Source organism: Ahaetulla prasina, chromosome 7 (assembly GCF_028640845.1).
Source record: "Ahaetulla prasina isolate Xishuangbanna chromosome 7, ASM2864084v1, whole genome shotgun sequence".
Lineage (NCBI taxonomy): Eukaryota > Metazoa > Chordata > Lepidosauria > Squamata > Colubridae > Ahaetulla > Ahaetulla prasina.
In genome coordinates, this window is record NC_080545.1 from 8,202,568 (window position 1) to 8,226,050 (window position 23,483).

General features: G+C 45.0%; 1 protein-coding gene across 2 annotated transcripts in view; it reads left to right on the forward strand.

Annotated features, from left to right (window-relative positions):
* The window catches only part of ATXN7L1 (ataxin 7 like 1), an 88,046-nt gene that overhangs the window by 54,880 nt on the left and 9,683 nt on the right, over window positions 1–23,483 (forward strand). Inside the window, exons 1-5 of one of the 2 annotated variants that reach the window (XM_058190019.1) lie at window positions 1,189–1,414; window positions 6,332–6,612; window positions 15,694–15,776; window positions 19,864–20,120; window positions 21,819–22,011. In XM_058190019.1, coding sequence (XP_058046002.1) covers window positions 1,206–1,414; window positions 6,332–6,612; window positions 15,694–15,776; window positions 19,864–20,120; window positions 21,819–22,011 — 1,023 coding nt within the window. In that variant the 5' untranslated portion in view covers window positions 1,189–1,205. Of the gene's footprint in view, window positions 1–1,188; window positions 1,415–6,331; window positions 6,613–15,693; window positions 15,777–19,863; window positions 20,121–21,818; window positions 22,012–23,483 lie in introns of those variants that run through there. The other variant, XM_058190020.1, reaches the window with a different exon arrangement.

A 23,483-nucleotide genomic window follows, 5' to 3' on the forward strand; every position in this document is an offset into this window, starting at 1 on the left:
CATGAGCGTGCATCTGTTGAACACAACTCCGCATTGGCGACAGGAAGGGCATCCGGCCAGTAAACACTCGGTTCCATTCAGTTGCCCAGAGTCCACCCCGCAAGGGATTATGGGGTCATTAAAAGGTGATGATGATGACATATACATATATACACATTCATGTCCTCGGCTTACAACAGTTCATTTAGTGACCGTTTGAAGTTACAACAGCACCACCAAAAAAGGTGACTTATGACCATTTTTCACACTGGTGTCCATTGCAGCCTCCCCATGGTCACATGATCAAAATCCAGACTCTTGGCAACTGGCTCATACTTATGACTATTGCAATGTCCCGGGGTCATGTGATCACCTTTTATGACCTTCCAACAAGGCTTAGTCAATGGGGAAATCAGATTCGCTTAACAACTGTTGTGACCAGGGGTAAAATGTAAAATTTGTTACTACTGGTTCTGTGAGCGTGGCTTGGTGGTGGTGGAGTAATGTGACAGGGTGGGCGTGGGCAACTTTTTTTTAACTTTTAAAGGCATTTTTTTCTACAACCTCTTCGTCCGAAGAGGTTGTAGGAAATATGCTTTTAAAAACTCCTCTAGCGATCCCAGCTGAGTTGTCTGATCATCAGAGGCTTTTAAAGCATTTTTACAACCTCTTCAGCTGAAGAGGTTGTAGAAAAATGCTTTTAAAACTCTAGCGATCCCAGCTGAGTTGTCTGATCATCAGAGGCTTTTTTTTACTTTTAAAAGCGTTTTCTTGGCCGAAGAAAAAATGCTTTTAAAAGTTAAAAAAAAAAAAACTCTGATGATTGTGCGGCTCAGCTGGGCATGAGCGGGGGCAGGGATTTTTGCTACCAGTTCTCCGAACCACCCACCGCCATCACTACCGGATCAGGCGATCTGGTCCAAACTGGGAGCATTTCACCCCTGGTTGTGACTAACAATTGCAGTGATTCATTGAACAAATATGGCAAGAAAATGGGGCAAAACTCCCTTAATTCTTATGCAACATAATTATGTTGTGTGGGACTTATTCAAGAGTAAAAGCTCCTAATATAAGAAGATAGTATTCTTACGGAAATTTTAAGATTATTTTTTAAAATGTGTTTCTATTCCTTTTGCTTGTCTTCCACAATTGCCTATGTTTTTATTCATTTAGTATTGTTGATATCTATCTCTATATTACCTATTGCAGAACGAAGACACGGTTCAATGTGCAAATCTTCCTCATCTCCAGCATCTCCAGGACCCTGTAATTCCAGGGCATGCCTAATACAGATGAAGCCGAAATCCTGCATCAGTGGCCATAACTCCGTAAACAACAACGCAAAGCCATTCAAAACGCCCAAAGACAATCTCATTACCTCCAGTAGCAAACTGCATATGGTCTTTTCTTCAAAAGTCTCAAGAGATAAACCTTGGTAAGTTGGTATTCTTGCCGACTCTTGATTTCACCTTCTTTTCTCAGTGTTAGATTTCCGATATATTAGATTTCTGTCGAGTTGGAGGGATGCGGTGGCTCAGGGGCTAGGACGTTGAGCTTGTCAATCGAAAGGTCGGCAGCTCAGCGGTTCGAATCCCGAGTGCCGCGTAACGGGGTGAGCTCCTGTGACTTGTCCCGGCTTCTGCCAACCTAGCAGTTCGAAAGCACCTAAAAAAAAATGCAAGTAGAAAAATAGGGACCACCTTTGGTGGGAAGGTAACTGTTCCGTGCACCTTTGGCATTTAGTCATGCCGGCCACATGACCACGGAGACGTCTTTGGAGAGCGCTGGCTCTTCGGCTTTGAAACAGAGGTGAGCACCGCTCCCTAGAGTCGGGAACATATGTGCGAGGGGAACCTTTACCTTTACCTTAACTTATGTCGTGTCCCACTCCTCCGCTGACGGCCGGGTCGGGGAAGTCCGTATCAGGCGTGCCTCTGCAGCTCTGCCAAAGTCCTATCAGAGTTCTCAAGGCAGGCAGGAGACCAGGAAGTGACTTCAGCAATCCAAGGTAGACTTTGCCTGACTCAGAGAATGCCAGAAAGCAGATCCTTTATATAGGCCATGGGGTGTGGCTCCATGACTCAGCACTTATCCAGGCCTGCCCCTCCCTTCCTTTTGCTGACGTCGCCTATCAATTCTCCGGAAGCGATGATCTCTCCAGGCTCCAGCTGTTGGCAATTCACATTCCTCAGGCTCACATGCTGTGGGGGAGGGGGAGGGATCTAGTTGCTCCGTTTGCCTGGGCATGGAGCCAGGGCTGGGGGCTGGAGGCCCGTCAGGCCCTTCGTCTTGCTCGGCCTGTCTGGGCATGGTGCCAGGGCTGGGGCCTGGAGGCATACCAGGATATTCCTCAGCGTTTGGCAGGAGATAAGAGGGACCCGGCTGCCGGGGGGAGCGAGCGAGACACAACAACTTAGTTGTTTTGGCCTGCAGATCCCTAGAGTGCCATCCCAAGGGGAGGAGTTTATGTCCAGGATATGAGGGATGCCAAACGAGTGGTGTGGTGGCCTAGAGGTAGATCTCTCGCCTCACAATGAGGAGGCTGTGAGTTCGATCGTGGATAGAGGCAGATATTTCTCTCTATGGGCACCATGAGCATGCATCTGTTGAACACAACTCCGCATTGGCGACAGGAAGGGCATCCGGCCAGTAAACACTTGGTTCCATTCAGTTGCCCAGAGTCCACCCCGCAAGGGATTATGGGGTCATTAAAAGGTGATGATGATGACATATACATATATACACATTCATGTCCTCGGCTTACAACAGTTCATTTAGTGACCGTTTGAAGTTACAACAGCACCACCAAAAAAGGTGACTTATGACCATTTTTCACACTGGTGTCCATTGCAGCCTCCCCATGGTCACATGATCAAAATCCAGACTCTTGGCAAGTGGCTCATACTTATGACTATTGCAATGTCCCGGGGTCATGTGATCACCTTTTATGACCTTCCAACAAGGCTTAGTCAATGGGGAAGCCAGATTTGCTTAACAACTGTTGTGACCAGGGGTAAAATGTAAAATTCGTTACTACCAGTTCTGTGGGCATGGCTTGGTGATGGTGGGGTAATGTGACTGGGTGGGCGTGGCCAACTTTTTTTTTTTTTTACTTTTAAAAGCATTTTTTCTATAACCTCTTCGGCCAAAGAGGTTGTAGAAAATATGCTTTTAAAAGGCTCCTCTAGCGATCCCAGCTGAGTTGTCTGATCATCAGAGGCTTTTAAAAGCATTTTCTTACAACCTCTTCAGCTGAAGAGGTTGTAGAAAAAATGCTTTTAAAAGGCTCTGAGGATCCCAGTTGAGTCGCATGATCATCAGAGGCTTTTTTTTTTTTTACTTTTAAAAGCATTTTAAAAAACAAACAAAACCTCTGATGATCGTGCGGCTCAGCTGGGCATGAGGGGGGCAGGGATTTTTGCTACCGGTTCTCCAAACCACCCACTGCCATTGCTACCGGATCAGGCGATCCAGTCCAAACTGGGAGCATTTCACCCCTGGTTGTGACTAACAATTGCAGTGATTCACTGAACAAATATGGCAAGAAAATGGGGCAAAACTCCCTTAATTCTTATCCAACATAATTATGTTGTGTGGGACTTATTCAAGAGTAAAAGCTCCTAATATGCACTTCTAGTATTCTTATGGAAATTTTAATTTATTTTTTTTTAATTCCACTTCAGACATTTGACTAATGTCTCACAAAATAGCAGTCAGAAACAAAACGCCCCCCAAAAAGAGAAACAAATGTGGTTCTTATTTAGAAACGAGCACGGTTTCAATTAGCTGCATTAGTGTGCAAAATGATTTCAGCTCAAAACATTTTGCGCCCATAATGCTCCGGTTTGGATTTGAAACGAGCGGTTCTCAATTTAGCAAGAAATATTCTGGACTGGTCTTGGCAAGTTTGAGACGTGTGGACTGTGGCTGTGGAATTCTGGGAGTTGAAGTCCATCCATCTTAAAGTTTGAGAAACCCTGAGTAGGAAATTGTTCAGCAGACTTGTCCCATAAGACATCGCCTGTCTTTTAGGATTAGACGTTATTTTGAAAAATCAACGTAAACCTCATAATTGGGAGGAGATAACTGGAAACAAACGATTTATATCACTGAAAAAAAGCTATCACAAAATCTGAGTTAGGTGGGTGAATATGTCTTGTCAATAGAGCACAGCTAAACGGCGGTCATTTTGACTATGAGCCGTGGTGGCACAGTGGTTAGAGTGCAGTACTACAGGATAGTTCTGCTGCCTGCCGGCTGCCTGCAATTCAGCAGTTCAAATCTCACCAGGCTCAAGGTTGACTCAGCCTTCCATCCTTCCGAGGTGGGTAAAAATGAGGACCCAGATTGTTGGGGGCAAGAGGCTGATTCTGTAAACTGCTTATAGAGGGCTGTAGAGCACTGTAAAGTGAGATATAAGTCTAAGTGCTATTGCTATTACTCTTTGTTGCACTTTTTTTTCAGTTCTATGAAATGCTTCTTTAGATTGTAGGAATAGCTATCAAAACTTCCTAGTTTTCCCTTAGTGCAGGTAGTCCTTGACTATTGTGACCCAGGCCCAAGTATGTAGTAGTAAACGCAATCAGTTCAAAAACAAACAGACTTCATTAGAACAGCTGAGAATTAAATTCATTCTCAGCGTCGTCCAAACTAAATCAAAGCAAATTCTTCATAACACAGTTCTTCAGTCTTATCACCAACTTTGGTCTAATTAGACAAACTGCCAAAGGCTTTTCTCGGCAAAAGTTCAAAAGCAGAAGATGCCGACAAAAAATAAATGCAGCAAGACAAGGAGCAAGACTATCAATGTTGTTTTCCGACAAAGAGCCCAAACGCCGTTGCTGGTCTTTTAAGCCTTATGGGAGGGGCCAATCATCTCTTGGCCCTACTTTCGAGTCGTCCTCTTTGCTTGAGCTACTCTTGCCTTCTGGCAGCTCTTCTCATGTGTGCATTAGGAACAGGCTCCTCCTGTTCCTCTGCCTCACTACTGTCAGCTTCTAGAGGCTCCGGAGTCCGCACCTCACTCCCCAATGGCCCTGGCCCCTTCTCTGCCTCCGACGCAGAGCCCTCATCCAGGCCTTCCCCAGCCTCCAGGACTGGCCCATGTTCTTCCTCAGCCTCATCGCTGTCCAACTCCGTTGCCAGCTCCGCAGGCCGCTGGCGGACCACAACATTGACACAGCTTTCTGTTGCTAACCAGGACAGTTGTTAAATGAATTTTGACCCATTTCTTGCCACATTCATTAAGCGAATCACTGCAGTTGTTAAGGTAGTAACACAGTTGTAACATGAATCTGGCTTCTCCCTTGACTTGGCTTGTTGGAAGGTCTCAAAAGGGGATAACCTGAGACATTGTGACTGCCATAAATAAGAATCGGCTAATCACATGTCTGAATTTTGACCACGCGACCTTGGGGATGCTGCTTTCTTAGTAAATTTGAAAAAAATGATCCTATATCACTTTTTTTCAGTCACTAAATGAACTGTGTTGTAAGTCGAGGACTACCTGTCGATGAAAATGGTTGGTCCAGGTTTTTGAGGCTATTTTGGGGAGCCTTTAAAATTGCAATGTAATTTCATCGGTGGTTCCATCACGATTACAGAAGACAGGAGAAGTTCGGTAGTATATAGATATACATGCATGCATGGTTTTTAGCACGCAGTAATAACTGATACTATTGTGAAGTGACCTGGGCACTACTTTACTGGTAAAACACATAATTTGAAGAAATTTAACTGGTTTGATTATGTGCGATATCGATGTGTTGTGAGACAGTATTTCAAAAGTGTCAGAAAAGAGACAGGCAAAAAGAGATTTGGGGAGGCAATAGTATTTTTTTCTCCGATTGTGTATCTATCTAATAATTCTGTTAATCAGAATTAAGTTCAAAAAATTAAGTCTGCACATAGTTGAAAATATTGATAACAGGAAATCAAAAAGATAACGATTGGTAAAAATCATGGAATAATATCTGCCATATTCATTTATACCAAAGCCAATCTTTATGTCTCAAAAATGCTGATAGTTTTTTATACTAACAGTTAGAATTATAGGAAGCAGCCAGGAATTACGTACAATTTTACAGAACCAATGCCCTAGCACTGATGATGTTACCTAGTTGGGCTAATGAAACGCCTGCAAGTAAACAACCAAGTTTGGACTGCCTGCCGTCTTCCCCAATGACTTCATTAGTGGGAAGCTGGCAGGGCAAGGACCCTTCGCTTATTTGTCAACGTGAAATTTTAATCCCTGCATTAAGAGTCCCATGGAAGAAAGGCAAGGTAATGTTAGTATGAGTGGTGCAGAAAATACATCTTGAAGATTTTTTCCCCCCCCACTTTGGTCTTCCAGTGTTCCTGTTCCCGTAGTCAGCCTAGAGAAAATTCCTAACCTAGTGAAGGCAGATGGTGCCAACGTTAAAATGAACTCGACGGCCGCTCCCTCCGTCGCCGCCTCCTCCGCCTCTTCGTCATCCACCATCCCTGCTCCAATTAAGTCCGCGTTGACATCCAAATCGGTGCCGCCGTCGCCCGAAAAGATTCTGAACGGCAAAGGCGTTCTACTGCCACCTGTAGACAAGAAGCACCAAAACGGCACTAAAAACAGTAACAAGTCTTACAAGAGGGTTTCAGGTAAGTGGCGCTGGTAGCACGACTTTAACGAGATGCTGTCCTCCTTCGTTACGGACCGCTGGTTGCTTAAGAAACCGATTGTTCTCCCCAACCTACTCTTTCTGCTTAAAATATCAATCAAATGTCAACGTCAAATCAAATGGGAGGCCAGCTTGTTTTGGACTCCTCCTTTTTGTGAGCTACCGTTGCAGCATAATTTGGCAAGGACGAGATACAGGTAATCCTCGCCATAGGACCACCTTTGAGCCCTTCTGTGGCTAAGTGAGACAGTCCTTAAGTGACTTTTGCCCCGTTTCCCGACCTTTCTCGCCACGGCCGTTAAGGGAATCGCTGCATTAGTAACATGTTTAGTTAAATGACCCCGGGGATATTGCAGCCGTCATAAATATGAGTCAGTTGAGTGGTGCAGTGGCCTAAAGGTGGCGTTCTCGCCTCCCAATCAGGAGGCTGTGAATTCGATCCTAGGCTAGGTGGAGGCAGATATTTCTCTCTCTCTCTGGGCTCACTGAAAATATATCTGCTGGGGAAAAAAACTCCGCCTTGGCAACAGGAAAGGCATCCGGCCAGTAAACACTCAGCTCCATTCAGTTGCCCAGATTCCACCCCGCAAGGGATTATGGGGGTCGTTAAAAAAAGATGATAAATATGAGTCAGTTGCCAAGGGTCCAAATTTTGATCACGTGACCCACGGCTCTAAGCGTGAAAAACGGGTCATCGGTCACTTTTTCCAGGGCCGTTTTAACTTCGAACGGTCACTAAAACGAACTGTTGTAAGTTTGAGGCCTACCTGTATAAATTCTCTAAAACCAGGTTGCCTCGTTGATCATATCAATGGAACGGTCTCGGACTGCTCTCCAGTTTATCTGGACCATAAATAATGGATTAGGTTATTTTCCTTCCATTAGACTTGGGTCTAACCCAGTGCTCAGTGGCAATTCATTGACTTATTACAGCAGTCAGTTTTTCTCCCATTGAGAAATGCCACATCTGGATAAGGTAGGTTATCCATTCTGTGTCCCATCGGCCAACATAGCCTTCATGTGAACCGTCATGCCCTGCTTGTATTGTTGCAACCAAGGTTTGTTTTGTCTTCCGTACGCTGTTACAATGACACCCCTTTGCTTGTTGCATTTGGATGCACGCTAGGAGTTACTAACCCTTAAATTACAACTGCGTGTTTAAAAGTGGAGAGGAAAACTGAAATCCGAAAAAGCAGAATATAGCATTGAAACGCAGCCTTTCAGAACGGCTTTCTTGGACAGGTCTAATCCCATCGCTCCGGGCAGTCCTTGACTTACGACCACAACTGAGCCCTAAAATTTGCTGTTGTTCAGCGAGACATTGTGTTAAGTGAGTTTTGCCCCGTTTTATGACCTTTCTTGCCTCCGTTGTTAAGCGAATCACTGCAGTTGATAAGTTAGTAACCCGGTTGTTAAAGCGAATATGGCTTCCCCCTTGACTATGCTTGTTGGAAGGTCGCAAAAGGGGATCAAGTGACCCCACCGGAACACTGCAACCGTCATAAATATGAGTCAGTTGCAAGCATTTGGCCCAATGGTCATAACTCGGAAAAATGGTCATAAGTGACTTTTTTTTATAACTTTGAAAGGTCACTAAACGAATGATTGTAAGATAAGGACTATGTGTAAGTATACAGTCCTTGTTAAGAAATTTGTGTCATAGATGGCTAGCATCGTACAGAAAAATAATTGACAAGCTTGTTAATTTTCTTAAGTACGGGTAGTCCTCGACTTACAACAGTTCATTTAGTGACCATTCGAAGTTACGACAGTGAAAAAAAGTCCTAACCTCTTCAGTCTCTTCGGCCGAAGAGGTTGTAGAAAAAAACGCTTTTAAAAGGCTCATCTGACCTTCCCAGCTGAGTTGCCCTGATCGTCAGAGGCTTTTCTTTTCTTTTAAAGGCAAAAAAAAAAAAAAAGCTTTTTCTTTTCTTTTAAAAGTTTTTTTTTTGGCCTCTAAAAGAAAAGAAAAGCCTCTGATGATCAGGCAACTCAGCTGGGATCGTCAGAGGAGCCTTTTAAAAGCATTTTTTCTACAACCTCTTCGGCCGAAGAGGGTTGTAGAAAAAATGCTTTTTAAAAGTTAAAAAAAAAAAACTTGGCCACGCCCACCCAGTCACATTAGCCCTCCACCAAGCCACGCCCACAGAACCGGTAGTAACAAATTTTACATTTCACCATTGGATTAGACCTGTCCAATAAAGCAGTTCCGAAAGGCTCCATTTGAACCCTATTGTCACCCGAACTTCTAGCAAATATTAAACTGTGACTTGGCTTGCCAAGGAAAACGTTTCAGTGTTTTTATTGGCAATGGCAGAAGGCAAATTATGAAGGGAGTTACAACAGTGACTTCCAGTGTCCCATTGCATAAGAGTGAGCAGCCGTAGTGAGTTTCTCAGCCTAGTGACTCCTAATATGTTGGATTGTCACAAGTCAACACATCTGCCTACCCGACGGCATGTATGGGAAGGCTAATTGCCCTGCCGTTTTAATTTCCGATTTCAAACAGAATAACAAGACTTGGAAGGGGCCTCGGAGGTCTTCTAGTCCAACCCCCTGCTCAAGCGGGAAACCCGAGACCATTTCAGACAAATGGCTGTCCAGTCTTCCCGTTAAAACTTCCAGTGATGGAGCATCTACAACTTCTGGAGGCAAATCATTCCATTGATTACCGTATTTTTCGGTGTATAAGACGCACCTTTTTACCCCCCAAAAGAGGGTGAAAATCTGGGTGCGTCTTTACCTGCCACCCCCCACCCTTTGCAGGTTGCCGGCCTCTGTGCGTTGTACAGCCGCACGTCCTCATGAAAACGGTCTTGCATCTGCTGCGGCGCTTCAAAGGGCCGCACTACAGCTGATCAGCACTGTAGGCGACTAGTAGAATGGGGCCTCTATTTTTAAAGAAGGTAGACCGGTGCGCTCCCAAAAAAAGGCAAATTAGTAGACCAGTGCCTCCCCAAAAAAGGCAATTAGTAGACCAGTGCCTCTATTTTTAAAGAAGGTAGACCGGTGGGCTCTTCCCCCAAAAAAAAGGCAAATTAGTAGACCGGTGCCTCCCAAAAAAAGGCAATTAATAGACCGGTGCCTCTATTTTTAAAGAAGGTAGACCGGTGCTTCCCAAAAAAAGGCAGTTAGTAGACCGGTGCCTCTATTTTTAAAGAAGGTAGACCGGTGGGCTCTTCCCCCAAAAAAAAGGCAAATTAGTAGACCGGTGCCTCCCAAAAAAAGGCAATTAATAGACCGGTGCCTCTATTTTTAAAGAAGGTAGACCGGTGCCTCCCAAAAAAAGGCAGTTAGTAGACCGGTGCCTCTATTTTTAAAGAAGGTAGACCGGTGCGCTCCCAAAAAAAGGCAATTAGTAGACCGGTGCCTCTATTTTTAAAGAAGGTAGATCGGTGCGCTCCTAAAAAAGGCAATTAGTAGACCAGTGCCTCCCCAAAAAAGGCAATTAGTAGACCAGTGCCTCTATTTTTAAAGAAGGTAGACCGGTGGGCTCTTCCCCCCAAAAAAAGGCAAATTAGTAGACCGGTGCCTCCCAAAAAAAGGCAATTAATAGACCGGTGCCTCTATTTTTAAAGAAGGTAGACCGGTGCTTCCCAAAAAAAGGCAATTAGTAGACCAGTGCCTCTATTTTTAAAGAAGGTAGACCGGTGGGCTCTTCCCCCAAAAAAAAGGCAAATTAGTAGACCGGTGCCTCCCAAAAAAAGGCAATTAATAGACCGGTGCCTCTATTTTTAAAGAAGGTAGACCGGTGCTTCCCAAAAAAAGGCATCTAGTAGACCGGTGCCTCTATTTTTAAAGAAGGTAGACCGGTGCGCTCCCAAAAAAAGGCAAATTAGTAGACCAGTGCCTCCCCAAAAAAGGCAATTAGTAGACCAGTGCCTCTATTTTTAAAGAAGGTAGACCGGTGGGCTCTTCCCCCAAAAAAAAGGCAAATTAGTAGACCGGTGCCTCCCAAAAAAAGGCAATTAATAGACCGGTGCCTCTATTTTTAAAGAAGGTAGACCGGTGCTTCCCAAAAAAAGGCAGTTAGTAGACCGGTGCCTCTATTTTTAAAGAAGGTAGACCGGTGGGCTCTTCCCCCAAAAAAAAGGCAAATTAGTAGACCGGTGCCTCCCAAAAAAAGGCAATTAATAGACCGGTGCCTCTATTTTTAAAGAAGGTAGACCGGTGCCTCCCAAAAAAAGGCAGTTAGTAGACGGTGCCTCTATTTTTAAAGAAGGTAGACCGGTGGGCTCTTCCCCCAAAAAAAAGGCAAATTAGTAGACCGGTGCCTCCCAAAAAAAGGCAATTAATAGACCGGTGCCTCTATTTTTAAAGAAGGTAGACCGGTGCCTCCCAAAAAAAGGCAGTTAGTAGACCGGTGCCTCTATTTTTAAAGAAGGTAGACGGTGCGCTCCCAAAAAAGGCAGTTAGTAGACCGGTGCCTCTATTTTTAAAGAAGGTAGATCGGTGCGCTCCTAAAAAAGGCAATTAGTAGACCAGTGCCTCCCCAAAAAAGGCAATTAGTAGACCAGTGCCTCTATTTTTAAAGAAGGTAGACCGGTGGGCTCTTCCCCCCAAAAAAAGGCAAATTAGTAGACCGGTGCCTCCCAAAAAAAGGCAATTAATAGACCGGTGCCTCTATTTTTAAAGAAGGTAGACCGGTGCTTCCCAAAAAAAGGCAATTAGTAGACCAGTGCCTCTATTTTTAAAGAAGGTAGACCGGTGGGCTCTTCCCCCAAAAAAAAGGCAAATTAGTAGACCGGTGCCTCCCCAAAAAAGGCAATTAATAGACAGGTGCCTCTATTTTTAAAGAAGGTAGACCGGTGCTTCCCAAAAAAAGGCAGTTAGTAGACCGGTGCCTCTATTTTTAAAGAAGGTAGACCGGTGCGCTCCCAAAAAAAGGCAATTAGTAGACCGGTGCCTCTATTTTTAAAGAAGGTAGATCGGTGCGCTCCTAAAAAAGGCAATTAGTAGACCAGTGCCTCTATTTTTAAAGAAGGTAGACCGGTGCGCTCCCAAAAAAAGGCAAGTAGACCAGTATGGCTCTGCTAGGCAGAATTCTTTTTTTCTTGTTTTCCTCTCCCAAAATTAAGGTGCGTTTTATACTCTGGTGCGTCTTATACACCGAAAAATACGGTAATTGTTCTCTCTTTTTCTTTTTAAAATCTTGTCTTAAAAACCTCCAGGGATGGAGCACCCCCAAAGCTGGCCCTTATTATTCTGGGTGGGCATTTTCCCACCTTCTCTCCCTCCGTGGGTGAACGCTTCCCTACTAACCGATGAGCTCCAAATGACAATATCTGCTAGCCGCAACCGGGGAACGGGCTCTGTTTTGATAAGAACTGAAGCGGAACTCTACAGGGGCAGGACTATCTCCCCGTATATGCTCTTGTTTATTTTAAATCTGTATTCCCCCCCCCAAACATTTCACCATCCTTCGCTTTGGAGAGGCAATCGCGGCTTTTCTTCCTAGGCCGTGGCGCGACCGTCTATAACCGCAGCAGCGTGATAGCCTCTGCGGAGAGAATAGCCGCCTCCTCGCTAGGGCAACTAAGTAGTACCCTCTTTCTCAGCATTGGCTGGTCCTCAATTGGACTCTGGTGTTCTGTACTAGGTGCCAGAATGCAAGAACGTGGTCAGCAAAGAGGAAGAGAGGAATATCTGAGAAGGGTGACAGAAGGTCCAGCAGGCAAGTCATATAAGGAGAGGCTGAAGGAGCTGGGTATGTCCTACTTAGAGAAGATTAAGAACTAGAGAAGGTCCCTCATTGGAGAAAGAACAGGGTGGTGCTGGGGGGGGGGAGTTGTTTCAACCATTTGATTTACGTGTCAGGACAGTCCATGGTCAGGCATGACGTAAGTCTTGAATTTGCATGTTCCGATCCCCTCCCACCCTCGTCTCCTTCATTCTTCATCCCCCCCCCCCTCATTCTTTATGTGTTCCACCTCTGTGGGTTTTACATAGTTTACTTGCTCAACTTGGGGGGGGAAATGAGGAGAGAGGAGGGGGGAGAAGGAGAAAGGAGAACGAGGAGGGAGGGAAGAGGAGAAGGAGGAGGAAGGGGAGGGGGAGGAGGAAGAAAAAGAGGGAGAGGAACAGGAGGAGGAAGGAGCAGGAGAAAGGGAGGAGGAGGAAAAGGAGGAAGGGAAGAGGAGCAGGAGGAGAAAGGAAGGGCAGGAGAAAGAAAGAGGAGACGGGGGTGGAGCAGGAGGAGGTGAAAGGGGAAAGGAGAGGAGGAGAAAGAGAAGAGGTGAAAGGAGGAGAAGGAGAAGGAGGAGGAAGAGAAAGGAAGAGGAGGAGGATAAAGGAAGGGCAGGAGAAAGAAAGAGGAGGCAGGGGTTGGAGCAGGAGGAGGAGAAAGGAGAGGAGGAGAAAGAGAAGAGAAGAGGTGAAAGGAGGAGAAGGAGGAGAAAGAGAAGAGGTGAAAGGAGGAGGAGGAGGAAGAAGAGAAAAAGGAAGGGAGGAGGAGAAAGAGGAGACAGGGAGGAGAAAGAGGAGGAGGAGAAAGGAGAGGAGGAGGAGGAGGAAGGAGGAAGGGAAGAGGAGCAGGAGGAGAAAGGAAGGGCAGGAGAAAGAAAGAGGAGACGGGGGTGGAGCAGGAGGAGGTGAAAGGGGAAAGGAGAGGAGGAGAAAGAGAAGAGGTGAAAGGAGGAGAAGGAGAAGGAGGAGGAAGAGAAAGGAAGAGGAGGAGGATAAAGGAAGGGCAGGAGAAAGAAAGAGGAGGCAGGGGTTGGAGCAGGAGGAGGTGAAAGGAGAAAGGAGAGGAGGAGAAAGAGAAGAGAAGAGGTGAAAGGAGGAGAAGGAGGAGAAAGAGAAGAGGTGAAAGGAGGAGAAGGAGGAAGAAGAGAAAAAGGAAGGGAGGAGGAGAAAGAGGAGACAGGGAGGAGAAAGAGGAGGAGGAGAAAGAGGAGGAGGAGGAAGGAGGAAGGGAAGAGGAGCAGGAGGAGAAAGGAAGGGCAGGAGAAAGAAAGAGGAGACGGGGTGGAGCAGGAGGAGGTGAAAGGGGAAAGGAGAGGAGGAGAAAGAGAAGAGGTGAAAGGAGGAGAAGGAGAAGGAGGAGGAAGAGAAAGGAAGAGGAGGAGGATAAAGGAAGGGCAGGAGAAAGAAAGAGGAGGCAGGGGTTGGAGCAGGAGGAGGTGAAAGGAGAAAGGAGAGGAGGAGAAAGAGAAGAGAAGAGGTGAAAGGAGGAGAAGGAGGAGAAAGAGAAGAGGTGAAAGGAGGAGAAGGAGGAAGAAGAGAAAAAAAGGAAGGGGAGGAGGAGAAAGAGGAGACAGGGAGGAGAAAGAGGAGGAGGTGAAAAGAGGAGGAGGAGGGGAAGGAGGCGGAGGAAGAGAAAGGAGAAAGAGAAGGGAGAGGAGGAGTTCAGCTAAAATAAAAATGAAGTACCGGTACCTAGAAAGGAAATTCTTTGCAGGAAAAGTTGGTTTTCTGCCATTCCCCAGGAATGTTAATTTTAGACTTGAAAACCTGTGGAAAGAAATTGTCAGCAAATGGCCATCTGAATCCATTCTGAAAGTTCCTATCATATTCCCGCTTTGCAGTGATTAAAATTGCGACAGATTTATTTATTTATTTATTTATTGCCATAACAGATTTTGGATGCCATTAACGGACCCTTTCATGTTTTGATAAGATACTCAACATTTGTCAGAAATGTACATTGGGAGTGAGCCCCCTATTATACTGTGTTTGGTTTTTTTTAAATAGCATAATGGGGGGAAAAAATTCAATTTTGTCTGTAGCTATGAAGAACGGGAATTGGTGTTCGATGTTAGTCAAACTCAATTTTTCATATGCAGTAAAGCTTTGAATAAACAGGGCTTCGCCTAATCCTTAAATTCCAGAACAGCAGTGGATAAACAAGGACACGCTGACACTCCAGATGTTGGTTGAACAAGAGTCCTGAAACATCCTTGAGCTGCATAGCTGAGGGTCAAAAGAGTGGAGAACGGAAGATAAACATCTGGAGTGCCACCAGCTGCCTACACCTGCTCCAAAGTTTTCCTGTCATGCAGCTTTTCTTCTGGATTGAGCGATAGAGAGAGAAGGATCTAGGACAATTCGCCATGGCCAATTGCACAGTTGCTGAGTGGGCGTGGCCATGCTGGGCGTGGCCCAGTTGGCCTCCTGCACCACAGCGGTGGAGAGCGTTTTTGCCCTCCCCGGGCCCCAAGGGTTTTTCTTGAGCCTCCGGGAGGGTGAAAACGGTCTCCCCAGCCTCCGGAGGCCCTCTGGAGGCTGGAAACGGGCCCTTCTGGCTTCCCCAAACTTCTTGTAGGCCCTTTTTTTGCCGTCCCCGAGTCTCCATGTGTACCCTGCTCTCACCTGCATCCAAAAAGGGCCGCGTGGCGACTCTTGGGAGGCGTGGGGTGGGTGGGGTCAGCCAGGAGTGGGATTTGGGGGTTTATTCGAACTGCACAAAATCTTAGCTAGAGATTCTCCCGAACCCCCAGCAGCGAACCCCCTGGGTAGTCCTCAATTTACAACAATTTGATTTAGTGCCATCGTCACTTTGAATAGTCACTACGTGAAGCGTTGTAAGTCGAGGACTACTACCGTAGTGACCCCAATTAAGCGTGGCCCCAGAGAGGTCTTCTATATTACGCACATACAATTCAGGAGGCAGAGCTATCTGAGCTGCTCCTTTGGATGATCCTTTCCAGCCTTCTCTTCCTTCAGAATCCTGAACCTCATTCATTCCTAATTATCAGATTATCTAATTGTTTCTTAGAGCAGGGGTCTCCAACCCATGTCCCTTTAAGACTTGTGGACTTCAACTCCCAGAGTTCCTCAGCCAGCTTTGCTGGCTGAGGTACTCTGGGAGTTGAAATCCACAAGTCTTAAAGGGACCAAGGTTGGAGACCCCTGTCTTAGAGGGTCACGGATTGTATGTAGGCCTGCAAATGGTTTCCCAGCTGAAATGGGTTAAAAACCAGAAGGGAAACGAGCCCAGTTACAGAAAATGCACTATTTTTACAAATCCCTTTTCATGTGCAGTCTTGCCATGTCTTTCCAGTTCGTAATATTATGCCGTCGCTTTTTCTTTAAAGAACCTGTTTTATGTATCTTTAAACAGAAAGAGAGTTTGACCCAAATAAACATTGCGGAGTAGTGGACCCCGAAACCAAGAAACCCTGCACGAGGTCCCTCACCTGCAAGGTAAATTTTCTTCCTGGTTCAGATACGACAATCCTACAATAGTTGTTTCAGATGTGCTGGCTTGAAAGGCTGTGGTGGTTGTTCTGTAGGAATGTTTTTAGGTCATGTTTTTTTTCCCACCGGGACAAAAATATGACGTCTGGGTTTCCAACTCCCAGAATTCTAGATACACTGCTACTTCGGTACTCGTTGTTAATTGGTCCTTATATACCGCTTCACAGTGCTTCACAGCTCTCTCTGAGTGGTTTACAGAGTCAGCATCTTGCCCCTAGCAATCTGGGTCCTCATTTTACCAACTTCGGAAGGAAGGATGAGTCAGTCAGGATCAAACTCTAGGCTGGGGGCAGAGTTAGCCTGCAATATGGCATTCTAACCACTGCACCACCAGGAAGGAGAATGAGAAAGGGAATAAGAGAGGGAGGGTGGGAGGGAGGAAGGAAGGGTAGCAAGAGCACTTAGACTTATATACCTCTTCACAATGTTTTACATCAGGGGTCTCCAACCTTGGCAACTTTAAGCCTTGTGGACTTCAACTCCCAGAATTCCTCAGCCAAGCAACAGTCTGGAATAATATTTTCCCAAAGATCTGTGTAGCTCTCACTGTTGAGATGTTCCAGAAGTCTTTTAAGAAATTTGGCTGTTCTCCCAGACTTTTCGGTAGGGTGTCTGTGGAGTACAGTGGTCTGTTGTTTTGTTTGTTTGTTTTTTGTCGAGGTAACTCCAGACACATAGGATACCCTTTCTATTGTTTTCTGTGTATTGTTTCCTATTTTTAGTGTAAGCTGACCTGAGTTGCTTTGGAGCCAAGATCCTTGTAAATTGAGAGAGGGAGATGAGAAATACAGAATCCATAGATTTGGCATTCAGTTTATTCTACAGAATTCCATATAATATATGGCATTCAAGTTAACACATGCTTTTCCAAGTCATAGAATGTCATAGAAGAATAGCCACAAGTCTTAAAGTTGCCAAGGTTGGAGACCCCTGTTTTACATCTCTCTCTAAGCAGTTTTACAGAACCAGCATTTTGGCCCCAACAATCTGGCTTCTTATTTTACCGACCTCAGAAGGGTGGAAGACTTGAGGGGCCGTGATAGCGCAGGCTGTAAGAAGCCTGTTATTAGAACACAGCAGCCTGCAATTACTGCAGGTTCAAGCCCGGCCCGAGGTTGACTCAGCCTTCCATCCTTTATAAGGTAGGTAAAATGAGGACCCAGATTGTTGGGGGGGCAATAAGTTGACTTTGTAAATATACAAATAGAATGAGACTATTGCCTTATACACTGTAAGCCGCCCTGAGTCTTCGGAGAAGGGCGGGATATAAATGTAAATAAATAAAAAAAACAAAACCTTGAGCTAATCAGGATCAAAGTCCTGGCAGTGGGCAGAGTTTGCCTGCAATACAACATTCTAACCACGGTGCCACCAGGAAGGAGAATGAGAAAGGAAGGGAAGGGAAGGGAAGGAAGGAAAGAAAGAAAGAAAGGAAAGAAAGGAAGGAAGGAATGGAAAGAAGGAAAGAAAGGAGTAGCAATAGACTAAGACTTCACAGTGCTATACAGCCCTCACTAAGCGGTTTTACAGAGTCATATTGCCCCCAACAATCTGGCCCCTCACTACACCGACTTCTGAAGGACGGAATGCTGATTCAACTTTAAGCCGGTCAGGATCGAACTGCTGGCGGTCGGCAGTCAGCACAATTAGCCTGCAATGCTGCATTCTAACCCCTGCGCCACCATGGCTAGTGAGTCACAAGGCAGCTGACACTGACAAGTTCTAGCTTGAGTACCAAAGAAACGATGAGTATCGGGGCAAAACGTTCACGTCAAAATGCACCGAGTAAAACAAATCCGATGAGTTTCAAAGCAATTGAGTACCACGGTGCTGTATCTATAATCAACACCGTGTTGTTGGCAAGATCAAGGAAAGAAGAGTTGACATATTCCAAAGATGCTTTTTCCAAAAGGCAACTAGTCTTTTTGGGTTTTTTTTAGTTTATTTCCCTGAGGAAGCTTCTTGGATGAGAAGTGAAATGTTTTCAAAGGAAAAAAAAACAACAAGAAAATCTAATTGCCTTTCGGGAATAGCACCTTTGAGACAGCCATGACCCAGATGACCTACAATCTCTGTAGGCAGAAGAATGACATGGATTTGAGGAAGGTCCTTCTAATGCTCATTTGGGATAAATACAGAGTCCTGTAAACTGGCAGGAAGAATTTCCCATCGTTAATAATGGTTAACCATTTGTACCTCCATAACTGTCTGGTTTGGCTCTGCAACCCAGCAAGACAGACTGTTCTGTCTCCTTCCCCACTTTGGAGCAACGAGCTGGCCTTCAGCCAGTGGATTCACGGCTCTTATCAGTCCTGGCTGAGAAATAGCAGCTACCTGCCAAAGTTCAAACAAATGACTCACGTAGCAAGACTTTCAGCTCTTTTTGAAACGGATCAGCTAAACTTTTGCTTCCCATGGAGTGAGAGCAGTCCCAAAGCTCCTTATATATCCTGTGGGGTGGGGCTCCTGCCCCACCCTTCCCTTTGATGACGACACCTCTCTAATCTTCTGAAGTGCGGGTCGATCCAAGCTTGATTATTATTATTATCAGCTGGGTCTGAAGGCGTAGCCTGAGGAAGGGAGGAATCAGGTGATGACGGCCTCATTACATCCTCCGACTGGCCTGGTTCTGGCTCCTGGAACCGGGCCAAAGGCATCACTGCTCCCGAGGTAAGCCATACTGGCCCTTCCCCCTCACTCTCGGAGTACCTTTCAGGCATGGGGCCAGGTTCGGGGGTTGGAGTCACAACACAGACGCAGACTTCAGAGGATCATTAGAACTGCAGAAAAAACCATGGCTACCAACCTGTATTGGTATCTCTTCCATTGAGGACCTGTCTACTGCACGAGTCAAAAAGAGGGCTGTGAAAATATCTACAGACCCCTCGCATCCTGGACATAAACTGTTTCAACTCCTTCCCTCAAAACGACGCTACAGAGCACTGCACACCAGAACAACTAGACACAAGAATAGTTTTTCTCCGAACGCCATCACTCTGCTTAACAGCTAATTCCCACAACACTGTCAAATAATTTACTGTATTACTATTCTTCTTCTCTTCCTTCCTAGTATCTATCTCTTCCCACTTACTACCATAACCATGTTGCTTGTATCTTTCAATTTATATTGTTTTTATTTGTTTCCTAGTATGATTTGATAGCTTATTAGTAACCTTGACTATCACTGTTGCATCTTTTTATTCTTGATGAATGTATTTTATTCTCCTTATGTACACTGAGAGCATCTGCACCAAAGACAAATTCCTTGTGTGTCCAATCACATTTGGCCAATAAAGAATTCCATTCCATTCCATTGCATTCTCTACGCCATGCCATGCCATGCCATGCCATGCCATGTTTTCTTTTTCTTTTCTGTTCTGTTCCGTTCCGTTCCGTTCCTTTCCTTTCCTTTCCTTTCCTTTCCATTCCATTCCATTCTATTCCATTCCATTTTCTATGCCATGCTATATCATATTTTCTATTCTATTCTGTACTATTCTATTCTATTATTATTAGTTACTCAAAGTGGGATTTTGGGGAAGGTTTTTTTCCACCAGATTACTCAGCAGCTGAGCTGCGTTGCCTTTCTTAAGATAAACCTCCAACTGAATCCCTTCCAGCCTACCCAGCAAATTCGTTGGTGTCCTCTAGATGTTTTGAACTACAGCTCCTATGATCCCCGGCCATGCTGCCTTTGATTAATGGAAACTAACAATCTCTAAACACTTTGCAGATTGCACCTTGTGTACCCCCGCTCTTAGCAGCAAAGGAATATTTCTCTCCAGTACAGATTCCACAGGTGACATAAACTGAAGATAGAATAGCGTTGGAAGGGACCTTGGAGGTCTTCTAGTCCAACCCTCTGCCCATATGTCACCCGGTTTATTTTCCAGTTGTAACACTTAATATAAAGAGAGAAAGAGAAACAATTCTCCAAGAATTGAATTTCTGTGTATGTCAAAGAGAAACTTCGAATTTCTCACCACAATTATTTTAACCTCTTTATTATTATTATTATTATTATTATTTCTAGACTCATTCTCTTAACTATCGGCGAGCAGTTTTAGGTCGCAAAAAGCAGTTTGACATCCTTCTAGCGGAACACAAAGCTCGATCTCGGGACAAAGAAGTGACGAAAGACAAGGAACACCCACAATCCGTAAGGGAAACGCATCAAAGCCAACCCACATCAGCGCCAGATGCTGCAACAGGAACATCCGTGAACTCTGGGCAAGAACCTAAAGGAGCATCACCTGCCAAATCTAGACAGCTCAACTCAGTATTTCCTAGGTGAGCAATATCTGGCCTTAAGACCTAAGTCCTTTGCCCAGGTAGTCCTCAACTTACGGCCACAATTGAGCCCAAAATTTCTGTTGCTAAGTGAGACATTGGTTAAAGTGAGTCCTTTGCTTGCCATAGTTGCTAAGTGAACCACCGCAGCCGTTTTAAGTTAGTCACAGGGTCGTTAAGTGGATCTTGGCTTCCCCATTGACTCGGCTCGTCCGAAGGTCGCAAAAGGAGATCACGTGACTCCGGGACACTGCAACCGTCATAAATGTGAGACAGGTGTCAAGCATACGAATGTAAATCATGTGACTTGCAAAAGGTGGTAAGCGTGAAAGAATGGTCTTAAGTCACTTTTTTGAGTACCGTTGTAACTTTGAACGGTCACTAAACGAACTGTTGTAAGTCAAGGACCAGCTGTAGAGCAGTTCAGTTAGTGACCATTCAAAATTAACAACAGCACTGGGAAAAAAAATGACTCATGACCGTTCTGCACAACCGTTGCAGCATCCCCGCGATCACGTGATCACAATTCAGTGTCTTGGCAGCTGACTCACATTTATGACGGTCGCAGTGTCCTTGGGGTCATGTGATCACGTTTTGCGACTTTCTGATAAGCCGAGTCAATGGGGAAGCCAGATTCACTTAGCAACGTTATTAGTAACTTTAACAACCAGAGTGATTCGTTTAACAGCCGTGGCAAGGAAGGTCGTAAAATGGGGGCAAAATTAAATTTAACAACTGTCTCGCTTAGCAGCAGAAATTCTGGCCCCAGTCAGGGTCATAAGTCGAGGGCTACAGGTACCCAAAACCAGAACTCAACCAGAGTTGAGTTCCCCACTGTATATTTGGAAACTTTTAAACTTACAACTACTGAAGAGTTTTATTTTATTTTATTTTTATTTATATATATTTGTCAAACACAGCAATATATATAATTATAAGCATGAAATAACCATACGAATTGGATACAACCAAAGGGAACATTAGGACAGGAACAGTAGGCACGCTGGTGCTCTTATGCACGCCCCTTACAGACCTCTTTCTATATAGTAAATCAACTAAAATTGGAATTAAATTGATACGGTACTTCAGAATACAGCAAAGTTTCGCTGTTTCAGCTTTTATAGGAAATTTTTAACGGACGTCTTTCTGACTTTAAACCCGTGGTTGTAGAGTCAGATTCTCTGGATATTTTTTCAGAGGTCATTCTCGCTGAATCCCAAGGAATTTAAGGCAGGGGTCTCCGACCTTGTCAACTTTAAGACTTGTGGACTTCAACAACCAGAATTCCTCAGCCAGCAATGCTGGCTGAGGAATTCTGGGAGTTGAAGTCCACAAGTCTTAAAGTTGACAAGGTTGGAGACCCCTGATTTAAAGGTTATACAAGTCACTTCTTAAGCTAACAATCTCAGTCGGTTTCTTTCTTTCTTTCTTTCTTTCTTTCTTTCTTTCTTTCTTTCTTTCTTTCTTTCTTTCTTTCTTTCTTTCTTTCTTTCTTTCTTTCTCTCTCTCTCTCTCTCTCTCCCTCCCTCTCTCTCTCTCTCTCTCTCTCTCTCTCTCTTTCTTTCTTTCTTTCTGCGAAATAACCTATAGAACTTCAGTGCTGAATCTGATGTGGTCCTATGACTTTTTCGGGGTTTTTTCTAGTCAAATTTATCTAGCCGCCCATTTTACAGACGTGATGTTTTACCCTCTCCTTAGGTCCTCCTCTTCAAACGGCATAAACAACAGCACCTCTTCAAATCACAGCGGGAACGTACCAGAATTGCCTCTCCCAGCCCTGGGAGGAGACTTACTCTGCAGATTATCCAGCGATGAAGGAGAAGGAGAAGGAACCGAAGAAGCAGAAAAATTAGACTGCTCATTTTCGGGGCACCATCCTCGGCCGCTTGGGGTATCTCTCTTTTTTCCCCCTTAGAATCTTTTAAAGCAGCTGATTGGGAGTGGGATTCAGCCGGTTTGCATGAACCGGATATTAATTTTGGTTTGCCGAACCGGTAGTTGCAAGGACTGGCTGACTCCGCTCACCCTGCCCCTCCCCCCCCAGGAGTCTCTACTCGGCCCATTTTGGATGTCAGGTAAGTGCAGGGCCCGCGTGGAGGCTCTGGGAGGGCGAAAAATGGGCCTACTGGAAATCCGAAAATGGGCCTGTTTTGGGCCTCCAGAGCTTGGGGAGGGCGAAAAACAGGCCTGCCTGAAGTGTGGAAACGGGCTCGTTTCCAGCATCCTGAGGGCCTCCGGAGCCCAGGGGCAGCCGTTTTTTTTAGAATAGGATTGGATTGGATTGGATTGTTTATTGGCCAAGTGTGATTGGACACACAAGGAATTTGTCTTTGGTGCATATGCTCTGTTCATAAAAGAAAAGATACATTTGTCAAGAATCCTAAGGGACAACACTTAATAATAGTCACAGGGTACAAATAAGCAAGCAAATCATATTAGGAAACAGTATATATAAATCATAAGGATACAAGCAACAAAGTTACAGTCATACAGTCATAAGTGGAAGGAGATGGGTGATGGGAACGATGAGAAGATTAATAGTAGTGCAGATTTAGTAAATAGTTTGACAGTGTTGAGGGAATTATTTGTTTAGCAGAGTGATGGCCTTCAGGAAAAAACTGTTCTTGTGTCTAGTTGTTCTGGTGTGCAGTGCTCTATAGCGTCGTTTTGAGGGTAGGAGTTGAAACAGTTTATGTCCAGGATGCGAGGGATCTGCAAATATTTTCACGGCCCTCTTCTTGATTCGTGCAGTATACAGGTCCTCAATGGAAGGCAGGTTGGTAGCCATTATTTTTTCTGCAGTTCTAATTATCCTCTGAAGTCTGTGACTTTCTTGTTAGGTTGCAGAACTGAACCAGACAGTTATGGAGGTGCAAATGACTGACTCAATAATTCCTCTGTAGAACTGGATCAGTACCTCCTTGGGCAGTTTGAGCTTACTGAGTTGACGCAGCAAGAACAGTCTTGGTTGTCCTTTTTAGATGACATTTTTGATGTTAGCTGTCCATTTTAGATCTTGCGATATGGTGGAACCTAGAAATTTGAAGGTCTCTACTGTTGTCTCGTATTGTAAGAGGTGGAAATATGGAAGTATTTCGCCCTCCCAGAGGCTTGAGGAAAGCCTCCGGAGCCTGGGGAGGGCGAAAAATGGGCCTACTGGAAGTCCAGAAACAACTGTTTAGCGCAGGGGTCTCCAACCTTGGTCCCTTTAAGACTTGTGGACTTCAACTCCCAGAGTTCCTCAGCCAGCAAAGCTGGCTGAGGAACTCTGGGAGTTGAAGTCCACAAGTCTTAAAGGGACCAAGGTTGGAGACCCCTGGTTTAGCTACCCTAAATTATTAAAATATTAAATTAAATTAGGTT